Source organism: Hyperolius riggenbachi, chromosome 5 (genome assembly GCF_040937935.1).
Source record: "Hyperolius riggenbachi isolate aHypRig1 chromosome 5, aHypRig1.pri, whole genome shotgun sequence".
NCBI lineage: Eukaryota > Metazoa > Chordata > Amphibia > Anura > Hyperoliidae > Hyperolius > Hyperolius riggenbachi.
The window spans coordinates 429,847,894-429,872,408 of record NC_090650.1 but is presented as its reverse complement, the minus strand read 5'-3'; the positions used below and the strand labels follow the sequence as shown (position 1 = coordinate 429,872,408).

General features: G+C 42.3%; 1 protein-coding gene across 8 annotated transcripts in view; it reads left to right on the top strand.

Moving 5' to 3' along the window:
• Nucleotides 1–24,515, top strand: part of FAM135B (family with sequence similarity 135 member B) — a 222,943-nt gene that overhangs the window by 176,346 nt on the left and 22,082 nt on the right. For all 8 annotated transcript variants that reach the window (XM_068238060.1, XM_068238061.1, XM_068238059.1 and 5 more), the window contains 5 exons: nt 1,830–1,984; nt 5,037–6,855; nt 13,999–14,159; nt 16,287–16,378; nt 23,015–23,112. In XM_068238060.1, coding sequence (XP_068094161.1) covers nt 1,830–1,984; nt 5,037–6,855; nt 13,999–14,159; nt 16,287–16,378; nt 23,015–23,112 — 2,325 coding nt within the window. The remainder of the gene's footprint in view (nt 1–1,829; nt 1,985–5,036; nt 6,856–13,998; nt 14,160–16,286; nt 16,379–23,014; nt 23,113–24,515) is intronic.

Below are 24,515 nucleotides of genomic sequence, written 5' to 3'. Positions count from 1 at the left end.
AAAATATCACTGGATAGACAAGACAAGACAAGACAAATAACATTTATATTGCGCTTTTCTCCTAGCGGACTCAAAGCGCCAGAGCAGAGCAGCAGCCACTTGGGCGCGCTCTATTGGCAGTAGCAGTGTAAGGGAGACTTGCCAAAGGTCTCCTACTGAATTAGTGCTGGCTTACTGAACAGGCAGAGCCGAGATTCGAACCCTGGTCTCCTGTGTCAGAAGCAGAGCCCTTAACCATTACACCATCAGCCACCATAGAGACAGGCGATGGTGGTTTTTAAGGTTAGACAATGCCCAGGGGGGTTTTAGGGTTAGGCATCTGAAGGTTAACTACAGACAAACACAGAACATTTATATCACGCTTTCCTCCTGGCGGACTCAAAGTGTCAGAGCTGCAGCTACTAGGATGCTCTCTATAGGCAGTAGCAGTGTTAGGGAGACTTACTTGCCCAAGGTCTCCTACTGAATAGGTGCTGGAACAGGCAGAGCCAAGATTCGAACCCTGGTCTCCTGTGTCAGAGGCAGAGCCCTTAACCATTACACTATCCAGCTACCACCCAGGGGGTCTCAGGGTTAGGCATCACCAGGGCTGGATTTGTACTCTTTACCGTCCAACGCCACTGTCAGCAGCCGCCCCCCTTCAGTATAGGTAGCCAGTTGACACCCCCCCCCCCCAGTATATAGGTAGGTACCCAGATGACCCTTCTCTCTAGTATAGGCAAGTATTTGGCAACCAAATGACCCTCCCCCCTCCAAAACTTGTATAGGTAGCCACATAACCCTCCCTACTACCTCCAGTTTAGATAGCCCGATGACTCCCCTTCCCTTCAGTTTCAGCAGCCTGATGACCCTCTCCCCACCATTCTCTCTAGTATAAGAATCTAGATGACCCTCTCCCCTTCTGTATAGATAGCCTGATGACCCCCCTCTCTTCAGCATAGATAGCCAGGTGACCTTTCCCCCCTCCCCAGTATAGCCTACTGCCCACCCGCCCTTCATCTTGTGGTGCTTCTTTATCCTGTGGTGCCCTAGGCCAAGGCCTATGTGGCCTTGGCTTAAATGCGGCCCTGGGCATCACCAGGGGGGATCGGTTAGTGTTAGGCATCGGGAGAAAATGCTTGTGTAAGGGTTAGGTCACAGTAAAATATTGATTAAAAATTATCAGAATTAACTAGTAGAATATCATTAAAGGGAAGGTCCAGGCAACAACAAAAAAAAATGAGTTTCACTTACCTGGGGCTTCTACCAGCCCCATGCAGCCATCCTGTGCCCTCGTAGTCACTCACTGTTACTCCAGTCCCCCGCTGGCAGCTAGTTTAGTTTTTGCCGACCTCGGAGGTCGGGACGCATTGCGTACATTTTTACGCATTCCCGCTAGTGCAGGAACATTAACACATACATTTTTACGCGTTACTGGTTCAATACGTAAATTTTTACGCGTTGCACCACTAACGCGTAAAAATGTATGTGTTGATGTTCCTGCACTAGCGGGAATGCGTAAAAATGTATGCAATGCGTCCCGACCTCCGAGGTCGGCAAAAACTAAACTAGCTGCCAGCGGGGGACCGGAGCAACAGTGAGTAACTACGAGGGCACAGGATGGCTGCATGGGGCTGGTAGAAGCCCCAGGTAAGTGAAACTCATTTTTTTTTTTGCCTGGACCTTCCCTTTAATTTCACTGATATTCTGCTAGCGGCCGGCTATCTCCGGCGCCCTTTTTACCGTGTACATCTGAAGCCTTTTAAATTATGTCCAGTAATGTTTATTTTTGACTTGAGCATTTAACAGTCTAATAAGGCACTCACAAGCATAATTTTCCATCCCACCAGGATTCAGAGCCACAGCACCCTGGCATCAGTAGTCAGGAGTTCGGAGTACCTCACCAGCATGCCCCCTCTGCCTGTGGAATGTCTGGACATCGACGGAGACTGGAGCTCTCTTCCCATCATCTTTGAAGACAGATATGTGGAATGTCCCAGGAAAGGTGGGTGGACAGCAGTCTGGTTTCCATAAATCACTGAATAAAATGGCAAAGGCCCGTCTGTCATACATAACCGAATTTGGGTGTGATTTGCGTTTTTGAAAATTTGAGTTCGCCACTAGGGAGGGTCAGAAATGCCCATTTCTGATTCCCCGGAAAATTCCAATTTCCACCAATGCCAATTTCCGATTTTCCACTTTTCCAATTTCCATGGAGTATTTTATTTGTAATTTTTTCCATCATAAAATGCAAAACAAAATGACAAAAAAAAAAATCGGAAAAAAGGAAAATCGGTCTTGTAATTGGTCTGAAATTACCGTGGTTATATGATTTTTGCAGAAAAAATCCGATTGGTCCAGTGCTTCAGAGTTCTGCGATTGGGCTAAAATTACCGAGTTGCGGTAAATCGTATTTCCATGAAATTTCGATTACCGTTTCATGATTTCCAAGTTTTGTTTGGAAATGCCGATTTCCGATCGGAAATATGGAAATTTCAAGCCCGCGGAACCGAATGAGCATCCGTATTTGCCACACGTCTTAAAGGGACACTATCAATTGGCATGTTTTTTTCAATTGAGATAGGAAATGTTTGAGAAGTGCTGCTAAGTGTTGGTGTGTACCAACTGTTATCTAATCCCCTTCACACTTTTCTGAAGGCAGTCTGCTGTAATTCTGATGGCAGAATGAGCCATGAGGGGAGGGGGAATTCCCTCCCAGTGCATCTGTTAGCCCTGTGTGTGCAGAGAGCTCAGTCAGAGACAGGCAGAGCTTTCTCTCACAGAAAGCAGAGGAAATGTATCTTATGCGCAACGTAAACATCTGTAATTGTGTGTGCGTGAAACCTGATATATCTGCTTCAATATTACACTGTTCTTAGCGTGTCAGGTTGCATATTTTTACAGATTCATACTTCTGCAAATGAGACATTCCAAACGTAGCTAAAATCTACACACAATGAATTACAGCTTTTGCCTCTGATATTTAACATGAAAAGTAGGAAAATGTTTACACAGCTACTTAGACATGATTCGTACATTGTCATTTTAGAACTCATGGTTTTGTAGAGTTCCTTTAACGCAAGTCCATGCATCTTATTTGAAATGTTTTTTGGATGCAAATTTTCAGCACAAAAAATCAGACCAGCATATATTCTTTTTTTACAATGCACAAATCATTTACGTCTCAATGTAAGTTAATGGTAAAATCGGACTTGTAATGCGAAAACCACATCCAATTTTGAAGATAATTGAATACATTCTCATGTAAATTAATGTCATTGGTATGCACAGAAAAATTGCATTAAAAAATTGCACTAAAAATGAGTATAAACAAAAGAATTGTGACCACAAAATTGCAAAAAAAAGCGCAAAAAAATGCAGCCATGAATTGCAAGTGTGAAAGCTGCCATAGACAAAAGTCTGTTTTTTTTTTTTTAATTGGAACCATTAAAGGTGGCCATACACTTATAGATTTGCAGCAGATTCGACCATCAGATAAATTTCTGTCAGATGTCTATCAAGTCCAATCTGACAGGAATCTATCTGTTATGTGTCACACACTAGAAACAGATCTCCGATAGAGTTCAGAATTAAATCTATTAGAAATCTATCTAAATGCATTATTGCACCATTAGATTCAATGAAACTCAATGGGCCATCGATTTGCTGCCAGCAGCAGATCGACCTAGATCTTCCATCCTGTCAGATAGATCAAATCCATTGAAATCAGCCGCAAATTGATTGATCGACAGATTTGAAAGAATCTATTTCTGATCGATCGATTCTATTGAACTGATAGATGGCTGAAATCGACCAGTGTATGGGCCCCTTAAGGAAGTCTAATGACAATGCTAATAATTTCCACTTGATCCACTCTGTGTAATACTTTTATGCACATGTGTGCCACTTGGAATTGTACTAGACAATAGCAGCAGTGGCTAGATTTGCCCACCGGCCCTTGCATACATTTGCATAGAATATTTTTGGATATTTTGGGAAGTTATTTATACATAAACAAGTGTAGTTTTTGCAACATAAAAAAAAGGAAACTGTTTTCTCTACCAACTTATAGACAGTCATTGAGAGACTGCTACCTATGCATTTGTAGCAAGTGCTGAAACACTCCCCCTCTAGTCATATGGGCGTGTGTGTGTGTGTGGGGCGGGGGCAGTAATTGCTTTGTCAGCTAATGTCACACCTCCCTACTGACTGAAGCCTATCGCAGCTTCAGACTGACTGGAAGAGGGTGGAAGTGATTGGGTGGCTGAAGGTTGCTGATGAGTTAAGATGCAGCTGCCCCCTTCAGCAAATTGGCCCCAGCCCCCCAGCAAATGTTTGATGGCACCGCCCACTGTTCACATCTCTTCCATCGCCGCGATCTCCATGGCCTGGGGGTCCATTTGCTGGGGTTGTGCAACAAGTGTGGCCAGCATGATCCCCTTCCATAACAGCGGGGCCACAGTGATGTCCTCCACCCGTAAAAAGTGTATACATAACAACATGTGCTACGTACAGTGGGCCCTATATCAAAGGCAGGGAGGATATGTAGTTGGGGGCCTCACAGGGACTGCTCCTCTGGTAGCTGTTCTTTTTGTCCAGAGTCACTTTAATGCACAAAATACTGCTTATAAGGCACCCCCCCCTCTCCACCCCCTCTCTCGCATTGCTGCATTATAAAAGCACTAATTGATAGCCAACATCCAGAGAAGTTTTAACATGAAATAGGGTCCTAGGCAATATAGTAAGTTTGGCTCCCCCTGCTGGCCACCTAGATTCATTGTAATGGTAAGATAAGGAACCTGAGTCAGAAAAGCTGTTAGCAAGGCCCCTGAGCCCCCACTAGGCCCTAGACACCTGCCCAAGTTGCCTTGTGGATGACACAGCTCAGGTAACATCTTTAGGTATCAAGATTCATAAGTTGACATTGAGAGCATCCAAAGCAATGTGTATGGGCGTTGTGAAACATCTCTAGAATTCCTAATTTCAAAATATTTGCCGCAGTTTCTTGCATGTTTCTATTTTGCCTTCATTATTCTTTGTCTTTCCCTTTATAATAGCTGAAGAAAAAGAATGTGAATCTGAGATCTTAAACAATGGTAACATCAGCAACCATTTCCTTCAGTCCACAGTTTACGAGAACTCATCTTCAGCAGAAGAAACCAACCCATGTTCTGAAGTCTTAGAAGATACCGATCTGAAACCAACACCAACAGGGGTTTACCAGACAGTATTCCAAGAATCAAAAGCACTTTCTGAAGTGACTGAAGACGGGACTATGACCAGTTGGCGAGAATCAATGCTAAATCAGCCTGGATTAACTTATGAGAAGGCACTGCCTCACAAATCATCAGGGGTAACCTACATCGAAGTAAAGCCTAGTACAGTTAACCCATACAAGGGGGAACAAGTGTTTGTTGTCAATGCTTCCATTCCTATCTGTAACTCTAGATTAGATGCAGAAAATAACCTACGGGAGGCCACCCAAGTTCTGGGTATGACTAAGGAAAACTTGGCATATGAAAATATTGTGATGCCAGAGAGTGAAGAGGGTGACCTTAAAGATAAATCTATTCTTAATAAGAGAAGGTTACATCAAGGCATGCACATTCTGTCAAAGAGTAATAGCACAGAATTAATTAGTCTATCCTTGAAGAAGGCAATTACAGCAAAGTCATCTGCTAGTGATAAACTGGATGATTTTTCATTGGGTTCCTCTGATGCCATCAAGAGGTCATCATCACTGATATCCGATTCTGGAATAGAAAGTGAGCCAAGCTCTGTAGCCTGGTGCGACACACGCACTAGAACTGATGAGCTGTCAGATGATAAGCCACTTTTACACCATTTATCTGTAAAGTATGGTGCGCATTGGAATTCCTTGGAAGGCGTGCAAACAGAGAGCAACACGAGTTTGCCAAGTGGCATCCAAGCCTCGCTGACCTCCATTAACTCCTTGCCTTTTGAAGACGAGGAAAGAGATGTAGAGCTTTCAAAATTAACCAAGTCTGTTTCGGCACCCCACATCAGTAGTCCAGAGGAGCTAGCTAATGACTTGATCGTAGCAAACATAGAGGTTGACGAGGACAGCAGAGATGACTTGGCAGATGAAAAGGATTCTGAAAGCATTGATCATTTAATCGGTACGGTTATGTGCAATGGTGGATATTCAAGCAGAACAGCAATGAAGTCTTCATTACCCGAAACGGACGTTGACCGTTCTTTGTCAATTTCCACCAGCAGTTTAGAGAATTTGTTTTCCGATGTTGAAAAAATCATGATGGATGATAAGAACGACGGTGATGTCTATGACAAATCGTTGATCTGCAATGGGAATATTCATAAAAACAAGTGCCCTTCAGAATGTTTAACTCAAGGTATTGGACGATTGAACCCAGCAATATATTCAGTGGAGATGTTGGTAGATGAAAACACAATGCAAACTTATGTCCCCAACCTATCCCCGACGAAAGAAGCCAACGAGGAATTTCCATACTTGCAAGAGATTGAACTCACGGAAGATTCAAGTAGCGACCAATTGCTCGATAACTACTCCAGTTCAGAGCAGGATTTATTTGACATAGACCATACAAGTAAACGAACCAAAAGTGTATGCACTTCTATATCACCATCAAACACAAGTTCCACCACGGCATTAGGTCTGGGTGGACGGCGAGGTGTTGACATGGTCAACCTCTCAGTTTCCTGTACAGCCACCTGCTTACCTTTTTCATCCATACAAAAAGACACTCCCATAATACCTGGGTTTCCAGCTAAACAAGTTCTATCTCCAATTACAAGACAACCTCTTGGTTCTTTTGGGGTTATTTCAGTGAGTTCTTCTGAAACCGATGAAGATGTTAATGAAAGGATGCTCAGGTGAGATACGAAACAATAAAAACCAAAAATTGTAAAACTGTTTTTGTTATTTGTTCATGCAGTCTCAAAGAAAAAAATAGGCCTTAGTACCAAACAACCATATGAGATGTAATAGTAATTACTTTTGGAATATTTTACTTTACTTTTAGAAGCAGGGGTATCCCACAAACATAATTCAGCAGCATACCCCCATAAAAAGATAATTAGTCAGAGTGTCCTCCAAAACATATAATTAGAAAACGTCTCCACAAACAATGTAAGTAGGCAATGTATCATTTGAAACAACTTAATTAGGCCACATATCTTTCTGAACAATATAACTGGGCAGCATAATCCTAAATTACATAACTAGGTAGCATGTCCTCATAATCCCCTTTGATTTTTGTACCCCCAAACACATAAATAGGCATATTGTTGTAAAACCATAATTAAGCAGTGAGGCCCCAAACATCGTTAAAGGGGAACTGAAGAGAGAGGTACTGTACAGTATATGGAGGCTGCCATGTTTATTTCATTTTAAGCAATATTATTATTATTGTTATTTAGTATTTATATAGCGCCGACATATTACGCAGCGCTGTACAGTGTATATATATATCTTGTCACTAACTGTCCCTCAAAGGAGCTCACAATCTAATCCCTACCATTGCCATATGTCTATATTATGTAGTGTAAGTACTGTAGTCTAGGGCCAATTTTAGTGGAAGCCAATTAACTTATCCGTATGTTTTTGGAATGTAGGAGGAAACCGGAGTGCCCGGAGGAAACCAATACAGACACGGAGAGAACATACAAACTCTTTGCAGATAGTGCACTGGCTGGGATTTGAACCAGGGACCCAGTGCTGCAAGGCGAGACAGCTAACCACTACGCCACCGTGCTGCCCAACGCCACCGTGCTGCCCAATACCAGCTGCTTGGCAGCCCTGCTGATCCTCTGCCTCTAATACTATTAGCCATAGCCCCTGAACAAGCATGCAGCAGATCAGGTGTTTCAGACAATAAAGTCAGATCTGACAAGACTAGCTGCATGCTTGTTTCTGGTGTTGTTTAGATACTACTGCAGAGAAATAGACCAGCAGGGCTGCCAGGCAACTGGTATTGATTAAAAGGAAATAAATATGGCAGCCTCCATATACCTCTTACTTCAGTTCCCGTTTAAAGAGACACTGAAGCGAAAAAAAAATTATGATATTATGATTTGTATGTGTAGTACAGCTAAGAAATAAAACATTAAGATCAGATGCATCAGTCTAATTGTTTCCAGTACAGGAAGAGTTAAGAAACTCCAGTTGTTATCTCTACGCAAAAAAGCAATTAAGCTCTGCGACTTTCAAAGTCGTGGAGAGGGCTGTTATCTGACTTTTATTATCTCAAGTGTTATTAAACTATTTGCTTTTTCTCTGCTAGAGGAGAGGTCATTAGTTCACAGACTGCTCTGAAAGACTCATTTTGAATGCTGAGTGTTGTGTAATCTGCACATATTAGTTAATGATGCAATGTTAGAAAAAACACTCTATACCTGAAAATAAAAATATGAGAATATTTTCTTTGCTGCTAAACTTCTAGTAATTATTTATAGTACACAACCAATTCATTATATCATATTTTTTTTTCGCTTCAGTTCCCCTTTAAGCAGTGTGCTTCCAAAATATAAACAAGCACTGTGTCCCCAAAACACAATTAGACAGTAATTTCAGAAAACATGATTGAATAGTATGACCTCCAAGTATTTAGACAGTGTCACCAAAAATTAACCATTTTGCATCTAGACCGTGCTTCCTCTTTATGGACCAGTGCAGTTTTGACATTTTAGCTATGTCCCTATTTAATCAGCAAAACTTTATCCCTACTTTGTTATGACACCTAAATTAAATATAGATTGTTTTTGTTTTGTTTTTTCAAGAAAAAATAGACTTTCATTGTATGGACTGTTTTTCTCTCTAACAATTTTGTTTTCTATGCATTTTAATGTGAAGACGGAGGAAAAAAATAGAGTAAACACATTATTTCTCAGCTTTACCAATTATAGTTTAAAAATAAAAAGTGCGACTGTAGATAAAAAACGCATAATTCTGTTTGGATATTTCTACCATATATCACAAAAAACTATTTTTGATTATGCTCCTGTCACAATGTATGGTGAAATTCTGAAATAATGCTACAGTATGTATTTTTCTCTATGAACTGAGCAAATTAAAAGCATTTTTGATGGTAAAAATCAATCTTTTTGGCTCAGGGAACATATATTCCCTTTCACCAATTAGTGCTGCAGCAGATAGTGCCAGAGGTGTGCACAGGAGCAATGCCCAACCGTGCACACGGTGCTTTAGCTACAAGACGGTTATCTACATCCTTGTGGCTTATATGAAATCACAGAGGATGTAGATATACTGTAGCTGAGGCTAAAGTGGTTAAGCAAGCCTTTAAAATATGTTTGTTAAATAACAAACGAGTGCGCTCGCTGGCCATAGTATGATCTCACCTGGTCTATAAGCTGGTAGACCTGTATGGGTATGCCAGCATTTGAGCTTGTGTCCCACTCTGCCGGGGACTGGGCAGAGTATATCTTGGTACTCCTTGTTGTTCCACGAACTGGCTCTGCAAGCTGCTGGCATTCAGTGGAACTGGCAACAGTATGGGCAGTCAGTGCTATCTGGTAGTGAATAAGGGAAGACACATGCTTGTCGTGTGTGTGAGTTATTTACTTGTAATAAACTTTGCAACGTGTTTCATGGCGTTTCATTCCCACTTCATCAGGCAATGGCAAACTTATCATATCTCATTTCAGTGTTTCAGCCCGAAGGTTAGTGCTAAGGATGAGTTAGTTGCAACAGATGACTTTTACAATATGGTGGCGCTGGTCACTGAATCGCCACCTGAGCTACATCACAAATATTATGGAAGTATGCAGATTGATACCACAGAGGGGGAAACATAATGATAAGGGTAGATCAGTTAATTCTACTTTAATTATTTCAGGATCCTTGGTACACATATCTACGCCCCTGTATATTTCACTTGCAAATCGGGCGTAGATATGTGTACTTTTTACTTACCGCCACGTTCGCATTCCCCTCGCTGTTTCATTTGCCTCACCATCGCAATCCCCTTCTTCTGTGATCTGGGTATGGGAATTAGAGATGAGCGTAATGACGTAATTACGATTTCGCGAAATTTCACGTAATTAGTGTAATTACGATTATGGCCGTAAGTACATAATCGTAATGAAGAAGGATTTTGCGAAATTTCGCGTTAGCGTAATTTTTGCGTAATTTTCGCATTACAGTGGGTATTATGAAATGAATGCGTAAGGCCATGCTCCCAAGCGGAAAAGTTGACGCATGGATCAATGTTAGGTATCTGCCGACTTTAAGGGATAATAGCAAAGCCCCCTTAAATGCTAAGAGCCTCAAATTTGGAGAATATATTAAGGAGATCAGAAGGAATAAGAGTAAAACATTTTTTTTCAAAAAGACCTTATAGTTTTTCAGAAAATCGATTTTAAAGTTTCAAAGGAAAAATGTATACATTTAAAAACCCGCCGACTTTAACGATTAATAGCAAAGCCTGCTTAAAGTTTAAGAACACCAAATTCCTAGGGTATATTAAGGGGATCAGTGGGAATAAGAGGAATTTTTTTTTTCAAAAAGACCTTATAGTTTTTGAGAAAATCGATTTTTAAGTTATAAGGGGAAAAATGTCTTTCAAATGCGGAAAATGTCAGTTTTTTTTGCACAGGTAACAATAGTGTATTATTTTCATAGATTCCCCCAAGTGGAAAGAGTTTTACTTACTTCGTTCTGAGTGTGGGAAATATAAAAAAAAAACGACGTAGGGTCCCCCCTCCCAGACCTCTTTAACCCCTTGTCCCCAATGCAGGCTGGTATAGCCAGAATGCGGAGCACCGGCCGCGTGGGGCTCCGCACCCTGACTATACCAGCCCGCATGGTCCATGGATTGGGGGGGTCTCGGAAGGGGAGGGGCAGCCAAGCTTTCCCCTCCCCCTCCGAGCCCTTGTCCAATCCAAGGACAAGGGGCTCTTCTCCACCTCCGATGGACGGTGGAGGTGGAGGCCGTGATTTCCTGGGGGGGTTCATGGTGGCATCTGGGAGTCCCCTTTAAAAAGGGGTCCCCAGATGCCCACCCCCCCTCCCAGGAGAAATGAGTATAGAGGTACTTGTACCCCTTACCCATTTCCTTTAAGAGTTAAAAATAAATAAACACACAAACACTTAGAAAAAGTATTTTAATTGAACAAAAAACATAACCACGAAAAAAGTCCTTTATTATTCTTAATTAACCATTAATACTTACCTGTCCCTTTAAATAAATGATCCCTCGTAATAGCCTCGGAAATGTTCTATCAGTTACAATGTAACAAAGTTATTACAATGTAACAACTTTGTTACATTGTAACTACGCCGCACCCGACGTCACTCGCCGCTCAGCCGCCGCATACACTTACGCGTCCTTGCAGGATGCTAAGTCCCCGCCGGCTCCCGCTGTCCACCCCGCCCACATCTGTCACCCACATGTCACCCACATGAGCCGACAGAGCTCTCTGAGCTACATAGCTCAGAACTCTCTAAGCATCTTTGAATTTGGGCTCCAAGGAGCCCCATTGGTCCTTAGCAGACCAATGGGGTTCCTTCAAATCAGAAGGAACCCCATTGGTCTGCTAAGGATCAATGGGGCTCCTTGGAGCCCAAATTCAAAGATGCTTAGAGAGCTCTGAGCTATATAGCTCAGAGCTCGGGTCGGGTCCGTGCAAGACGCTAAGTCCCGCCGGCTCCCGCTGCCCTCCCCGCCTCTCCCACATGTCACCCACATGTGGGTGACATGTGGGTGATAGATGTGGGCGGGGTGGACAGCGGGAGCTGGCGGGGTAAGTGTATGCTGCGGCTGAGCGGCGAGTGACGTCGGGTGCGGCGTAGTTACAATGTAACAAAGTTGTTACATTGTAATAACTTTGTTACATTGTAACTGATAGAACATTTCCGAGGCTATTGCGAGGGATCATTTATTTAAAGGGACAGGTAAGTATTAATGGTTAATTAAGAATATTAAAGGACTTTTTTCGTGGTTATGTTTTTTGTTCAATTAAAATACTTTTTCTAAGTGTTTGTGTGTTTATTTACTTTTAACTCTTAAGGAAATGAGTAAGGGGTACAAGTACCTCTATACTCATTTCTCCTGGGAGGGGGGGTGGGCATCTGGGGGACCCCTTTTTAAAGGGGACTCCCAGATGCCACCATGAACCCCCCCCAGGAAATCGTGGCCTTCACCTCCACCGCCCATCGGAGGTGGAGAAGAGCCCCTTGTCCTTGGATTGGACAAGGGCTCGGAGGGGGAGGGGAAAGCTTGGCTGCCCCTCCCCTTCCGAGACCCCCCAATCCATGGACCATGTGGGCTGGTATAGTCAGGGTGCGGAGTCCCATGCGGCCGGTGCTCCGCATTCTGGCTATACCAGCCTGCATGAGGGACAAGGGGTTAAAGAGGTCTGGGAGGGGGGACCCTACGTCGTTTTTTTTTTATATGTCCCACACTCAGAACGAAGTAAGTAAAACTCTTTCCACTTGGGGGAATCTATGAAAATAATACACTATTGTTACCTGGGCAAAAAAACCTGACATTTTCCGCATTTGAAAGACATTTTTCTCCTTGAAACTTAAAAATCGATTTTCTCAAAAACTATAAGGTCTTTTTGAAAAAAAAAATTTCCTCTTATTCCCACTGATCCCCTTAATATACCCTTGGAATTTGGTGTTCCTAAACTTTAAGCAGGCTTTGCTATTAACCGTTAAAGTCGGCGGGTTTTTAAATATATACATTTTTCCTTTGAAACTTTAAAATCGATTTTCTGAAAAACTATAAGGTCTTTTTGAAAAAAAAATTTTCCTCTTATTCCTTCTGATCTCCTTAATATATTCTCCAAATTTGAGGCTCTTAGCATTTAAGGGGGCTTTGCTATTAACCCTTAAAGTCGGCGGCTGTTTTATATTATACGGGAGCGTTATGGTTTAACGCGAAATTACGGTATGGTTTAACGCGAAATTACGGTATGAATGAAACGCGAAATTACACGTTGAAAATTACGCTTACGGTATTTTCAATTACGATTTTAATGGCAATTATGCTACCATAATTTTGCATCGTAATAGCAAATTTCGCATGCGTAATTATAGTAATGCGAAATTACGAAAATTTTGGCTCAACTCTAATGGAAATCAGCTGCTCTAAACCCCGATCATTGTGCCTGTGATGCTGCAGCAACAAGTTGCAAGCTCTCCGTAAAGAAAACCCCAACACTTCCATGTTTCTATTATAGAACATGGTTAGTTTAGCACCATCTTGTGGTCAAAAAGTAAAAATACATTATACACCTTATTATTATTTTTTTATTTGATTATTTTTTAACTCCTTCCATCCCTGCTCCATAGTAACCAAAATAACACCCTTGTAAAAAAAAATTTAAATTTGAATTTAAAAAAATGACAATTAAAAAAAAAATTATATATATATATATATAAATAGTTACCATACCTTAGGAACCTCTTTAATATGTATGTCATAGGGGTATATTACTGTTAATTTTGCAAACAAAGTTTTGTAATAGGCAATACAGTATTAAAAATCACTAAGCGGAAAAAAATACACCTTTATTTCCACATAAAACATTATCTCCATACATTGTACTAGGGACACAATTTTAATGTTGTAATAACTGGGACAAATAAAACGTGTGGGTTTTATGTATCGAATCACATTTTATTTTAAAACTATAATGGCTTAAGACTGAGAAATAATAATTTTTTCCCCTTTTTTTTCTTATTATTCCCTTTGCAATGCATATAAAATAAAATAATTCTTAGCAAAAAGTACCAACCAAAGAAAGCCTAATTTGTGGCGAAAAAAGCAATGTTTAGATCATTTTAGTGTGATAAGTAACAATAAAGTTATCAGTGAATGAATGGGAAGAGCGCTGGAATGATCCTGAAGTGGTTAAAGAGTAACTTTGGGAAAACTGTGAAATAAAACATGTTGGCCTGTATATTTGTAAAATTAGTTGAATAAATTGTTGTACCCTATCTTCCCACTTCCTCTGGAGTCTGGAAATGCTATTGACAAGCTTGTTTTCTAGTTTTTATCAGGCTAAAGAAAAATTCAGAGAAGATCTGAAATTTGAAGGTTTTATGTACAGTGACCTCTCCCTACTGGCGTCTGATCTCCCCTATTTCCCTCCGGAGGAGGAGCACCCGGAAGATGGCATCCATCTTGTTATCTGTGTGCATGGGCTGGATGGTACGTACAAATAATATACAAAAGTGAGTAACTAATGACCACCCTTAGACAAAAGTAATTATTGTATTTTTCGGAATATAGGATGCTTTGGACTATAAGACACAACTAGGTTTAGAGGGCTAAAACCAAGACAAAAAAATATACTAAACTGTTCCAGGTTTAGTATATTATTTTTTGCCCTCTAAACCTAGGTGCATCTTATAGTCCAGAGTGTGTTACAGGGGTTGGACAAAATAATGGAAACACCTAACATTTTGGCATCATAATCTTTGAACATGTTTTAAGCAATCCATATTTTTTATAATTATTATTATTGTTATTTGAAATGTTTAATTAAAATTATTGTTTTTTAATTTTACAGACATTTAAACAAAAGTTGATTATAATTTATAAAAATGGCAGATCTCTCAGACTTTCAAAGAGGCCAAATTGTTGGTGCTCGTATGTCAGGCGCTACTGTAACAGAAACTGCCCAAATGCTTGGCACTTCAAGAGGTACTGTCTCAAAAGTAATGTCTGCCTTTGAAAGAGAAGGAAAAATGTCCTCAGCAAAGCACAGTTGTGGCCGAAAGTCGAAGTTGCCTGAGAGAGACCGTCGGACTCTAAATCGAATTCTTAGAAAAGCTTCAAGACCACGATTCCTAAAACCACTGCAGAGCTGAATGAACACCTACAGAACCCAGTTTCCACAAAAACTGTTTGTCGGGAGCTGCACAAATGTGGATTCCACGGAAGAACTGCAATTAGAAAACCTCTGCTCTCAAAGACAAATGTTTCAAAGCATTTAGAGTGGTGTAGAAACCACCAGAATTGGTCCCTCGAGCAGTGAAAAAATTTGATTTTCTCTGACGAATCATCATTTACCTTATTTCCGAACTCCGACCGAGTGTACATTTGGAGACAGCCGAAAGAAGCATTTCATCCAGACTGCCTTCTCCCAACCGTGAAACATGGGGGGGGGGGGGGGGTTCTGTAATGATCTGGGGTGCTATTTCTTGGAAATGATTTCCCTTCATGGAAGAATTAACAGCCGAGACTATTTAGGAATTTTGGGCGACCAAGTTCATCCTATGGTTCAAGAACTGTTTCTGGAGGGAAATGCCATCTTTCAAGATGATAATTCCCCAATCCATACAGCTAGAATTGTTAAAGAATGGCACGAGGAACATTCTAAAGAAGTTGAGCATCTCATCTGGCCACCACAATCCCCAGACCTCAACATTATTGAGCATTTATGGTCGTTATTAGAGATTCAAGTAAGAAGTCGATTTCCACCGCCATCATCTCTAAAAGAACTGGAGGGTGTTTTAACTGAAGAATGGGCTAAAATTACTGTGGAAACAATTCATAATTTGTATGAATCAATACCTCGGAGAATTGAGGTTGTAATTGCCGCAAAAGGTGGACCTACATATTAAGATATATTTTGTTGATTTTCAAGGTATTTCCATTATTTTGTCCAACCCCTGTATATTCTGAAAAATGGTCCAGGAGAGTCTTGTAGATGTTCTCCCCCAATTATTGCATCCCCCTTGTACTTCATGTGTCTTGCTGTGTCTCTCATATGTTCCTTTCTTGTCCCAATGTGTCCCATTCTATCCCCCATGTGTCTCCTTCTGTCCCCTATGTCTCCTCTGCTCCCCCTGTATAGATGAAAGTTGCCAGTACCTCTCTCACCTAATCTATCGGAGACCACGGCAATCAGAGACCTCTCCCCTCTCTCTCTCACGGTTCCCCTAGTGCCGGCTTCTGCTTTTCATGTCATCACATTGGCTGTTTTCATCTATTCAGGGGGAGTGGAGGAGGACAGTGGGGAAATGGAGAAGACATGGGGACAAAAAAGCATTGATTAGAAAGTATTCCATTGAAATTGCATTGCTTTCAGTACTAATGTGAAATTCCACAATGTGAATACGCACTCACTGGAAGTGGGCCATTTATCATCAAGCCCTCTATGGAGATGCAGAGAGAGGTCGGGGCAGAGGACAATGACTTCAATAGAATTCCTCAACAACATTTTCTGAACAATATCCCTATATTGGTGCTTTAGACATAGTTAATTTAATGAATGTGATGTACACTGACTTCTTTCTTTACTAAAACTTACTGTAATGTTTATAATTCCAGGTAACAGTGCAGATCTTCGACTGGTGAAAACATTTCTTGAGCTGGGATTGCCCAGATCCAACCTTGACTTCCTTATGTCAGAAAAGAATCAGGTGTGTATGGAAGCTTATGTTCTTTACAGTGGCGTAGCTAAGGAGCTATGGGCCCCGGTGCAAGTTTCACATGGGGCCCCCCAAGCACCCTATACATAACAATTGATACACTTCAGAGACAAAAAACAAAAGACCGAGAGCCCAAATTGTGTGGTATTTCAAGGTAATATAGACACAATTTAATCGAAACAGATTTATACTCACAAACAAGGGTTGCCCCTAGGCAACCACTCCATATGCAGGTGGGGAGAATTAGAACCTGACCCCACTCAGGTGTATGATGTCGCTCTCTGTAGAAGAAATTAGGAAAAATCCTTGCCACCACAGGTGGACTGCATTCTGATTAGGATAAGGACCAGAGGCGCCAAAAAGAGTAAAACAAGGAAGTCCTTTATTTATGTATGTTATTGTTTTGTATCTTTTGTAGCTTGTGCTCCTGTTTGATTTCCTGAGGAAGCGGGATAATCCCGTGAAACGCGTAGCACCTGGGAGTACTAATAAATTGTTGAATTTTTGACCAAATATTGTGGTTTCCATTGGCTTTTAGTCTGTTGAAAGGGTGGTGAGTACGTCTCCCCCCAAGTTTTTTAAAAAACGTAGTATTGTTTTACTCTTTTTGGCGCCTCTGGTCCTTATCCTAATCATAACAATTGATACGGTGCACCAAAACCTGCCAACAGGGCCGGTTTTAGCAACAATGGGGCCCCAGGGCAAAATAAACCTGGGGAGCCCCCCAACAGATACCCCGGAACACAAATCGGCATTAAGGGACCTTTTTTGCAGCTGGTATAGTCAGGGTGTGAAGCCCCAATCGGTCGGAGCTCCACATTCTGGCTATCCCAGCCTGCATGGGGGACAAGGGGTTAAAAAGTTTCAGGAGGGGGGACCCCACATAATTTTTTAAAACATTTTTCCCACACTCTAAACATAAAACAATAATAAAAAAAAATTGGGAAAATAGGAAAAAATGACAGGGATCTTCATACAGCCATATTACGGCTGTATAGCGATCCCTGGCCAAAGTGCTGCAGCTGCACAGTATGTATGGACCTCCTGGAAACCCATTGCTCTTTCTTTTGATACATGTAAAATTACACTACCGTTAGGTTTGCTACTAAAAGTGACATTTACCACATTTAAAAGTATACTTTTTTCCTTTGAAACATTAAATTCAATTTTCTCAAAAACTATAAGGTCTTTTTGAAAAATAGTTTTTTCCTCTTATTCCCAATGAACTCCTTAACATATCCTGCAAATTTAGGGCTTCTAGCATTTAAGGTGGATTTGCTATTAACCGTTAAATTCGGCAGGTTTTTAAATGTGTATTTTTTTTCCTTTGAAACTTTTAAATCGTTTTTCTCAAAAACTGTAAGGTCTTTTTTGAAAAAAAAAATGTCCTCTTGTAGCCACTGGGGGCCCCTACAGGCTCCGGGGCCCTGGGGCAATTGTCTCCTTTGCCTCTATGGTAGCGCCGCCGCCGGCCCTGCCTGCCAATGGCAACTACAGTGTCAGAGGTGCAAGAAGGGGACGGGGAGCAGTTTGTCAAAGATTACCACTATTCAAAGGATCTATAGAAGTGATTATTATGAGCATAGGACCAATACTGTAGTTGAGGGAGGGCCCTTCGGGGCCCCTCTGGCCCAAGGGCCCCGATGCAGTGGCTACCTCTGCAACCCCTATTGCTATGCCCCTGGTTCTGTACATCATTATATTGCCGAACCCGATCTGCTGTATCAAATTGTAATATTGGCCATTGAACTCAACTGTAAAGCCCCAATATAATATCTATTTTTGTAATGTATGCCATTGTTGCAAACCCAGATAGATAGATAGATAGATAGATAGATAGATAGATAGATAGATAGATAGATAGATAGATAGAGCTTGATTCACAAAAGTGTGCTAAGTGTTAGCATGCCAGTGAAAAGCCACTTAGCACGTGCAAACTGGCTTTGCACGAGCTAATATGCACGTAAAAGTTTGCGCACGCAAAGTTTTGAGCACACCGCGTCGCATGCAAAATCAGCCGCTTCGCATACTAAGTAGCGTGATAAGCATACTTTGCATGCAAAGCGGCTGATTTTGCACTCCAAGCAATGCGCGCAAAAATGTACGCTCAAACTTTTACGCGGGCTAAAATAGCACGCGAACAGTAACAGCTTTGCCGTGCAAACTACGTAGCACCCTAGTTTGCACGTGCAAAGCTTTTAGGCATGCTACCTGTGTTAGCACCCTTTAGTGAATCAAGCCCATAGACTTATATATAAAGCAGTTGGTTTGCACTCAGCAACTTCCTAGTCACTGGAACGGTGGTCAGAAGGGTGTGGCAGAGGAGTCCTCCAAATTAACCCATCCTGGGTGTGGCTGAACCAGAAAGATCTAGGCCATAGAAGTAATCTCCACCCCCTCCCCACACCTGCTACAAATCATCCCTATCCCCCCCCCCCACACACACACACAAGAAGGCAAAAAATATGCATGCATGCATAGAAAAAGTGTGCATGCAAAAAAATGCAAATACGTGGAAGAAGGTAGAGCGCATAGATGCAGGAAATGCAGGCACACAAGAATGCATGGAAAAATATATGCATGCCAAAAAATGCAAATATGAGAAAGATGGGCGCGCGCATGGATGAGCCAGACAAAAACAAGTTTGACAGAAGCTGAAGAAAAAATACATGTTACATGACAAAAATATATTAATGGATTCCATCACAAAGCCAATTACTACAAATATGTATGATTCCTCTTCTTAGCGGTGACACAGACAGCAATAAAAACCACTAACAATATAAGCACTGATTAAATGCATGATACAACTTGATGAGGATGGCCAGGAGTCTCACTCCACATGTTCCACACTAAAATGTACAGAAGATAGGACAGCAAATCAGGGCTGCCTCCAGGATTTAGAAATCTGACAAAAAGCACAAATACTGCAACATTAGTGATGACCTAATGGCCATTCCTGCAACTTATCACTGTCCAAAACCCCTTTGACTGCAACGTGAAGCTAACATATATCTCTGGATTCCTAACTTCATAATATAGACTGTCATAGCTGCACTCTTCATATATAAATTATCCCCCATGGGCAGGGCAGTTTGTAGGCTAGATTGCACCCAGGGCGCAGGGGTAAAAATTACCCTCCCCCCAGTATAGGTAGCTAGGTATAGGTGCAGCCAGTGTAGGTTAGCTAGGTGTAGGTGCCTTCAGTATAGGTAGCTAGGTATAGGCATACCTCCCAACTTTTTGAGATCAGAAATAGGGACACTTAAGCCACACCCCTGCCACACCTCTAACCACACCCCGACACACCCCTATTCATGCATACTGTAAAGATTTCATAAGAAAAATAGTTTTAAAATTCAAACCCCACTGGTCCTTTCTATCCTTATCCTTTCTATCCTAGTTAATTTTCCTTCATATAAACAGTTAAGTCGAGAAAACACATTTTTCAGTAGATAAATACAAATATTTACACAGATCTGTATAAGTCCTGAAAGAGGGACAAATGAGGAAGGAAGAGGGACAGAAGAATTGGGTTACCAAAGAGGGACTGTCTCTTCAAAAGAGGGACAATTGGTAGCTATGAATATTGATCAGTAGGCTCAGCAGACACGTTTATCAATTAATGCAAGGGAGAAATCAACGAAAAATAAGTGAAAGACGGAAGGGAGAAGAAAGTGTCTGTGCTTTGAAAAGATGGAAAACAGAGAGGGGGCAATTAAAATGCCAAAAAGGTGCTAAGGGCTAGGTCACACTGGGCGCTTTGGTAGCGTTGTGCTGATCGCCGGCGATCAGCAAAAAGCTTTTTTTTCACTGTACAGGAAAGCGATTTAGGAGCGATTGCGTTTTGGGATTGGATAACATTGAAATGCAATCGCACAAAAATCGCTCCAAAAATGCTGCATGCACCATCAGTAAATCGCTAATCACTGGCGATCGCTACAGTGTGAACACTACCATTGACTTGCATTAGCAGCAGCATTTTGCTGAACGCCAGTGATCAGCAAATCACTTAAAAATCACCTAGTGTGAACTAATCCTAAGTGAAAATTAGATTGATAAGAAGAGTGAACAGAGCAATGCAGGACCCCAGGACAACACAAAAGAAAGATGCAGACTGCTGAGCTGATAAGAGGAATTAGCAGTACACATTCCCCAGTGAGAGGATAAGGATCAGCGGGACAGCGAGTTGCACGGAACCCCGGCCTGCGTCACATGACAAGACACAGGAGAGTGAAGAAAGGCGAGAGAGTGAGACCAAAGCAGCAGCCAACTGACGAGAAGTTGCGCAAAAAAAGTGGGATCAGCGCATCACCAGGCCGCCTCTGAATGGCCTCAGCTCAGAGATGCGCTGAGCCCCCCCAGAAACTGCAAACGCACCTTGAACCCAAACAGAGGCTCTGCATATACACCAAAGGAAAACTATTAAGTGGGAGCAGCTGACCAGAAATAAATCAATCAAACATAGCAAAAAAATGAACAGCGCTACTTAAAGAGAACCAGAGATGAAGCACCCTCTTGTATTTTACCTTATAAATCAGTGGGAACATGACAGTAAACACCTAATCTGCCCTTTGTTTCATTGTTCTCTGTGTAATCTGACTGTAATCACATCTGATAAGAACCCCCGACTGAGAAGTCAGGCTGCTCCGTCTAGCTTTGCTACAGAAAGTTTATAGCTAAATCTGTCTTCTGTGGTGTTATTTCAAGCCCAAGCCTGCCCCCTTGTGGCTTTGCTATAATGACTCAGCCATTATCATTCCCAGCAAAGCCAGATTTAATTGCTCAGTCTGGGATTCTTGTGACTGCTGATAACAGACACTATTAGCAGTGAGGACGAAACAGAAAGCATGGTAAGTGTTTTCTCTAATGTTCTTACTGATATACATGGTAAAATACATGAGGGGGCTTCGTCTCTGGTTCCCTTTAAAAACAGATGAGTGCTTACCTGCAAAAAAGTGCACACCCCACTCATGGGATTCAAATACACAATGAGCATACACATGACCTGTCTACCACTTGGAGGATGTTAGTTTCACTAACAATTTGCAATTTGTTAGGTACTTGTCCCTCAGTGGGAGGGACAAGTACCTAACAAATTGCAAATTGTTAGTGAAACTAACATCCTCCAAGTGGTAGACAGGTCATGTGTATGCTCATTGTGTATTTGAATCCCATGAGTGGGGTGTGCACTTTTTTGCAGGTAAGCACTCATCTGTTTTTAAGTAGCGCTGTTCATTTCTTTGCTATGTTTGATTGATTTATTTCTGGTCAGCTGCTCCCACTTAATAGTTTTCCTTTGGTGTATATGCAGAGCCTCTGTTTGGGTTCAAGGTGCGTTTGCAGTTTCTGGGGGGGCTCAGCGCATCTCTGAGCTGAGGCCATTCAGAGGCGGCCTGGTGATGCGCTGATGCCACTTTTTTTGCGCAATTCTCAATTTTACTGGTAGCGCGCCCAGGCTATGCATATGCATAGGTAGAATTTAGTTAGTGTTAGGTCCCCTCCCATGGAGGAAAGACTTCTTCGACAGTGGGAGGGACAAGTACCTAACAAATTGCAAATTGTTAGTGAAACTAACATCCTCCAAGTGGTAGACAGGTCATGTGTATGCTCATTGTGTATTTGAATCCCATGAGTGGGGTGTGCACTTTTTTGCAGGTAAGCACTCATCTGTTTTTAAGTAGCGCTGTTCATTTCTTTGCTATGTTTAACTGACGAGAAGTTACTGAGAGAAGAGGAGCCGACGATCCATGCAGGGTAAAGGGAACGCACGTCAGCTGATACATCAGACGCCAGGAGCACAGTCTACCCGTGACTGCCTGCATCAATAGCACACTGCACGCAACTAGCTGAGTGATGTGGTCGGCGGGCATTCAGTGTTAATTCCTCCTGGTGGGGTGTCAAACTCGGGATTCTGCCTGCAGGGGGCGGGACCCGGGACAGAACTGCAAAAACCGGGACTCTTGTGGCCTATGGGTATAGGTGCAGCCAGTATAGGTTAGCTAGGTATAGGTGCCCTCCCATAGGTGATGGAAGGGGGAGCCGCGGTCACACTGAGATTCAGCCGCATGGAGGGGAGCCTTCCTCCCTCCCTCTCCTCGGGGCTCCCCTCCGTGCTCCCCCTCTTTGCAGAGTAAGGGCAGCAGGAAGCCTTGTATATGCAACTCACCTTCCTTCCTGTTCCAAACGCCGCTCACTTGCCACTGACACTGTTACCCTCCATCTGCATAGCTGCTTATACACGCTCCACTTCCTGTTAAGCAGGAAGTAGAGCATGTATAAGCAGCTATGCAGATGATCAGCCGCAATTGACCGACGATTGTAATGAGCAGGGATGAGAGTTGCGCATTCGAGACTTCCCGCTGCACTTACTCTGCAAAAAGGAGGGGGAACGGAGGGGAGCACTGGGGAGAGGGAGAAGTCGGGCTCCCCTACATGCGGCTGAATCTCAGTGTGGCCCCGGCTCCCCCCTCTATCACTGCGCCTCCCCATCACTGCCCCGCCCTCCCTCTCAGCGCTCGGGGGGGTCGCCCATCTGGCCCACCCATAGAAATGTGGCTGCTGCCCATGGGGCCAATAAAAATATTTTATTAATAAATACAGCACTCTTGTTTTCTTCATTTTCAGAATGACACATTTGCAGACTTCGATGCAATGACTGACAAGCTAATTGACGAGATTATCCAACACATACAACTCTATAACCTGTCAATATCCAGAATAAGGTAAGGTTGCACTATTTATTGGAACAATCTTAACTTCATGAAATCCAAGATTATAATCCTAGTTATGAACCTCTCCAAGTTATAACTAGGTATGGATGGAAGATGCTGCTAGCAAGCAGGGGGGTGGATACATGCTAACAAATGAAAACCACTAACCAGCACCGCCAATCAGTTAGCTGGAAGCAGATTCACAAAAAACAGCTTTTGCCTTATTTATTGATTGTTAGTGGCTTTTATTTGCTAGTACAGCTTCCTTTTCATGGCTTTAGTGGAGGCTCCGACTATAGGAGAACTATACATGTATCTGTAGCTACAATGTGAAAAATACAGAGCTGCTAGAATTATTTCAGATTTGAGATTTGTTTTCTGCAGCACCACCTGCAGGTAAATATTAGAATTTCAGCTTCAATCCTGAAAAGAAAAAATTACAAATACTGAAACAACCTTAAAATTATCTTAAAGTGGCATTCCAATTTGTTAAAAAAAATGTGTGATATGATATGCGTGAAGGCTATGCAAGTTTAATTTTAACTTAAAGGACATCTGAGGTGACATGTGACATGATGAGATAGACATGTGTATGTACAGTGCCAAGCACACAAATAACTAGGCTGTGTTCATTTTTTTCTTTCTCTGTCTGTAAGAGTTAAAAATCAGGTATGCAATTGACAATTTCTGTCTGGGTTGGACCCGGGTCAGAATCGGGTCGGCCTATAACGTAACCCTCACTGATAAGGAATTGCAGCGATATAACACTTTCCTGGCAGTAAATGGCTCCTGAGAGTAGGAAAGAGATAACAAGTGTCAGGAATCGGCCCACGGCACGCCTGCAAATACGGTTCCCGACTGCGGGTTTGACCAGATCAAGTGGGGAGCAGCCTTATTCAAGCTACAAACAAGGCTGTTTTCGTATTCGGGTCAGCTTTGAGCTTTAGGCCGAATACGGGAACGCCACACACACACATGCACAATTGCAATCTTACACTGTAGTGAAGCAAAACCACGAACAGTCATTTCGAACGATACTGTTAGCCACTCTGCTGTCGAGCTACTCGCACTGGCGATTTCGTACGTTGGGTCAGCTGCGCGCTTTAGGCCAACGTATGACAAACGCCCCCACACACAAAGCAAATACAATTTCATATGGTAGTGTTGCTCAAGCATACAATTAGTCTCTTATGTATATGGATAAGCGCTCAATGCTTGCTTGCAACTCAAGATATAGAGGCAGATAAAATAAGCCCCCCCCTTCGGGGAAAGACTCACCAGAGGATGCGGCCTTCAGGGCCCGTTATCGCTTTCGGGGTATTGGCCACCCCGCGGCCTCTCTGGCAATCCACAGGTTACTGCTCCAGGTCTCACTGGCAATCCACGGGTTACTGCTCCAGGTCTTCAGCTGCCCC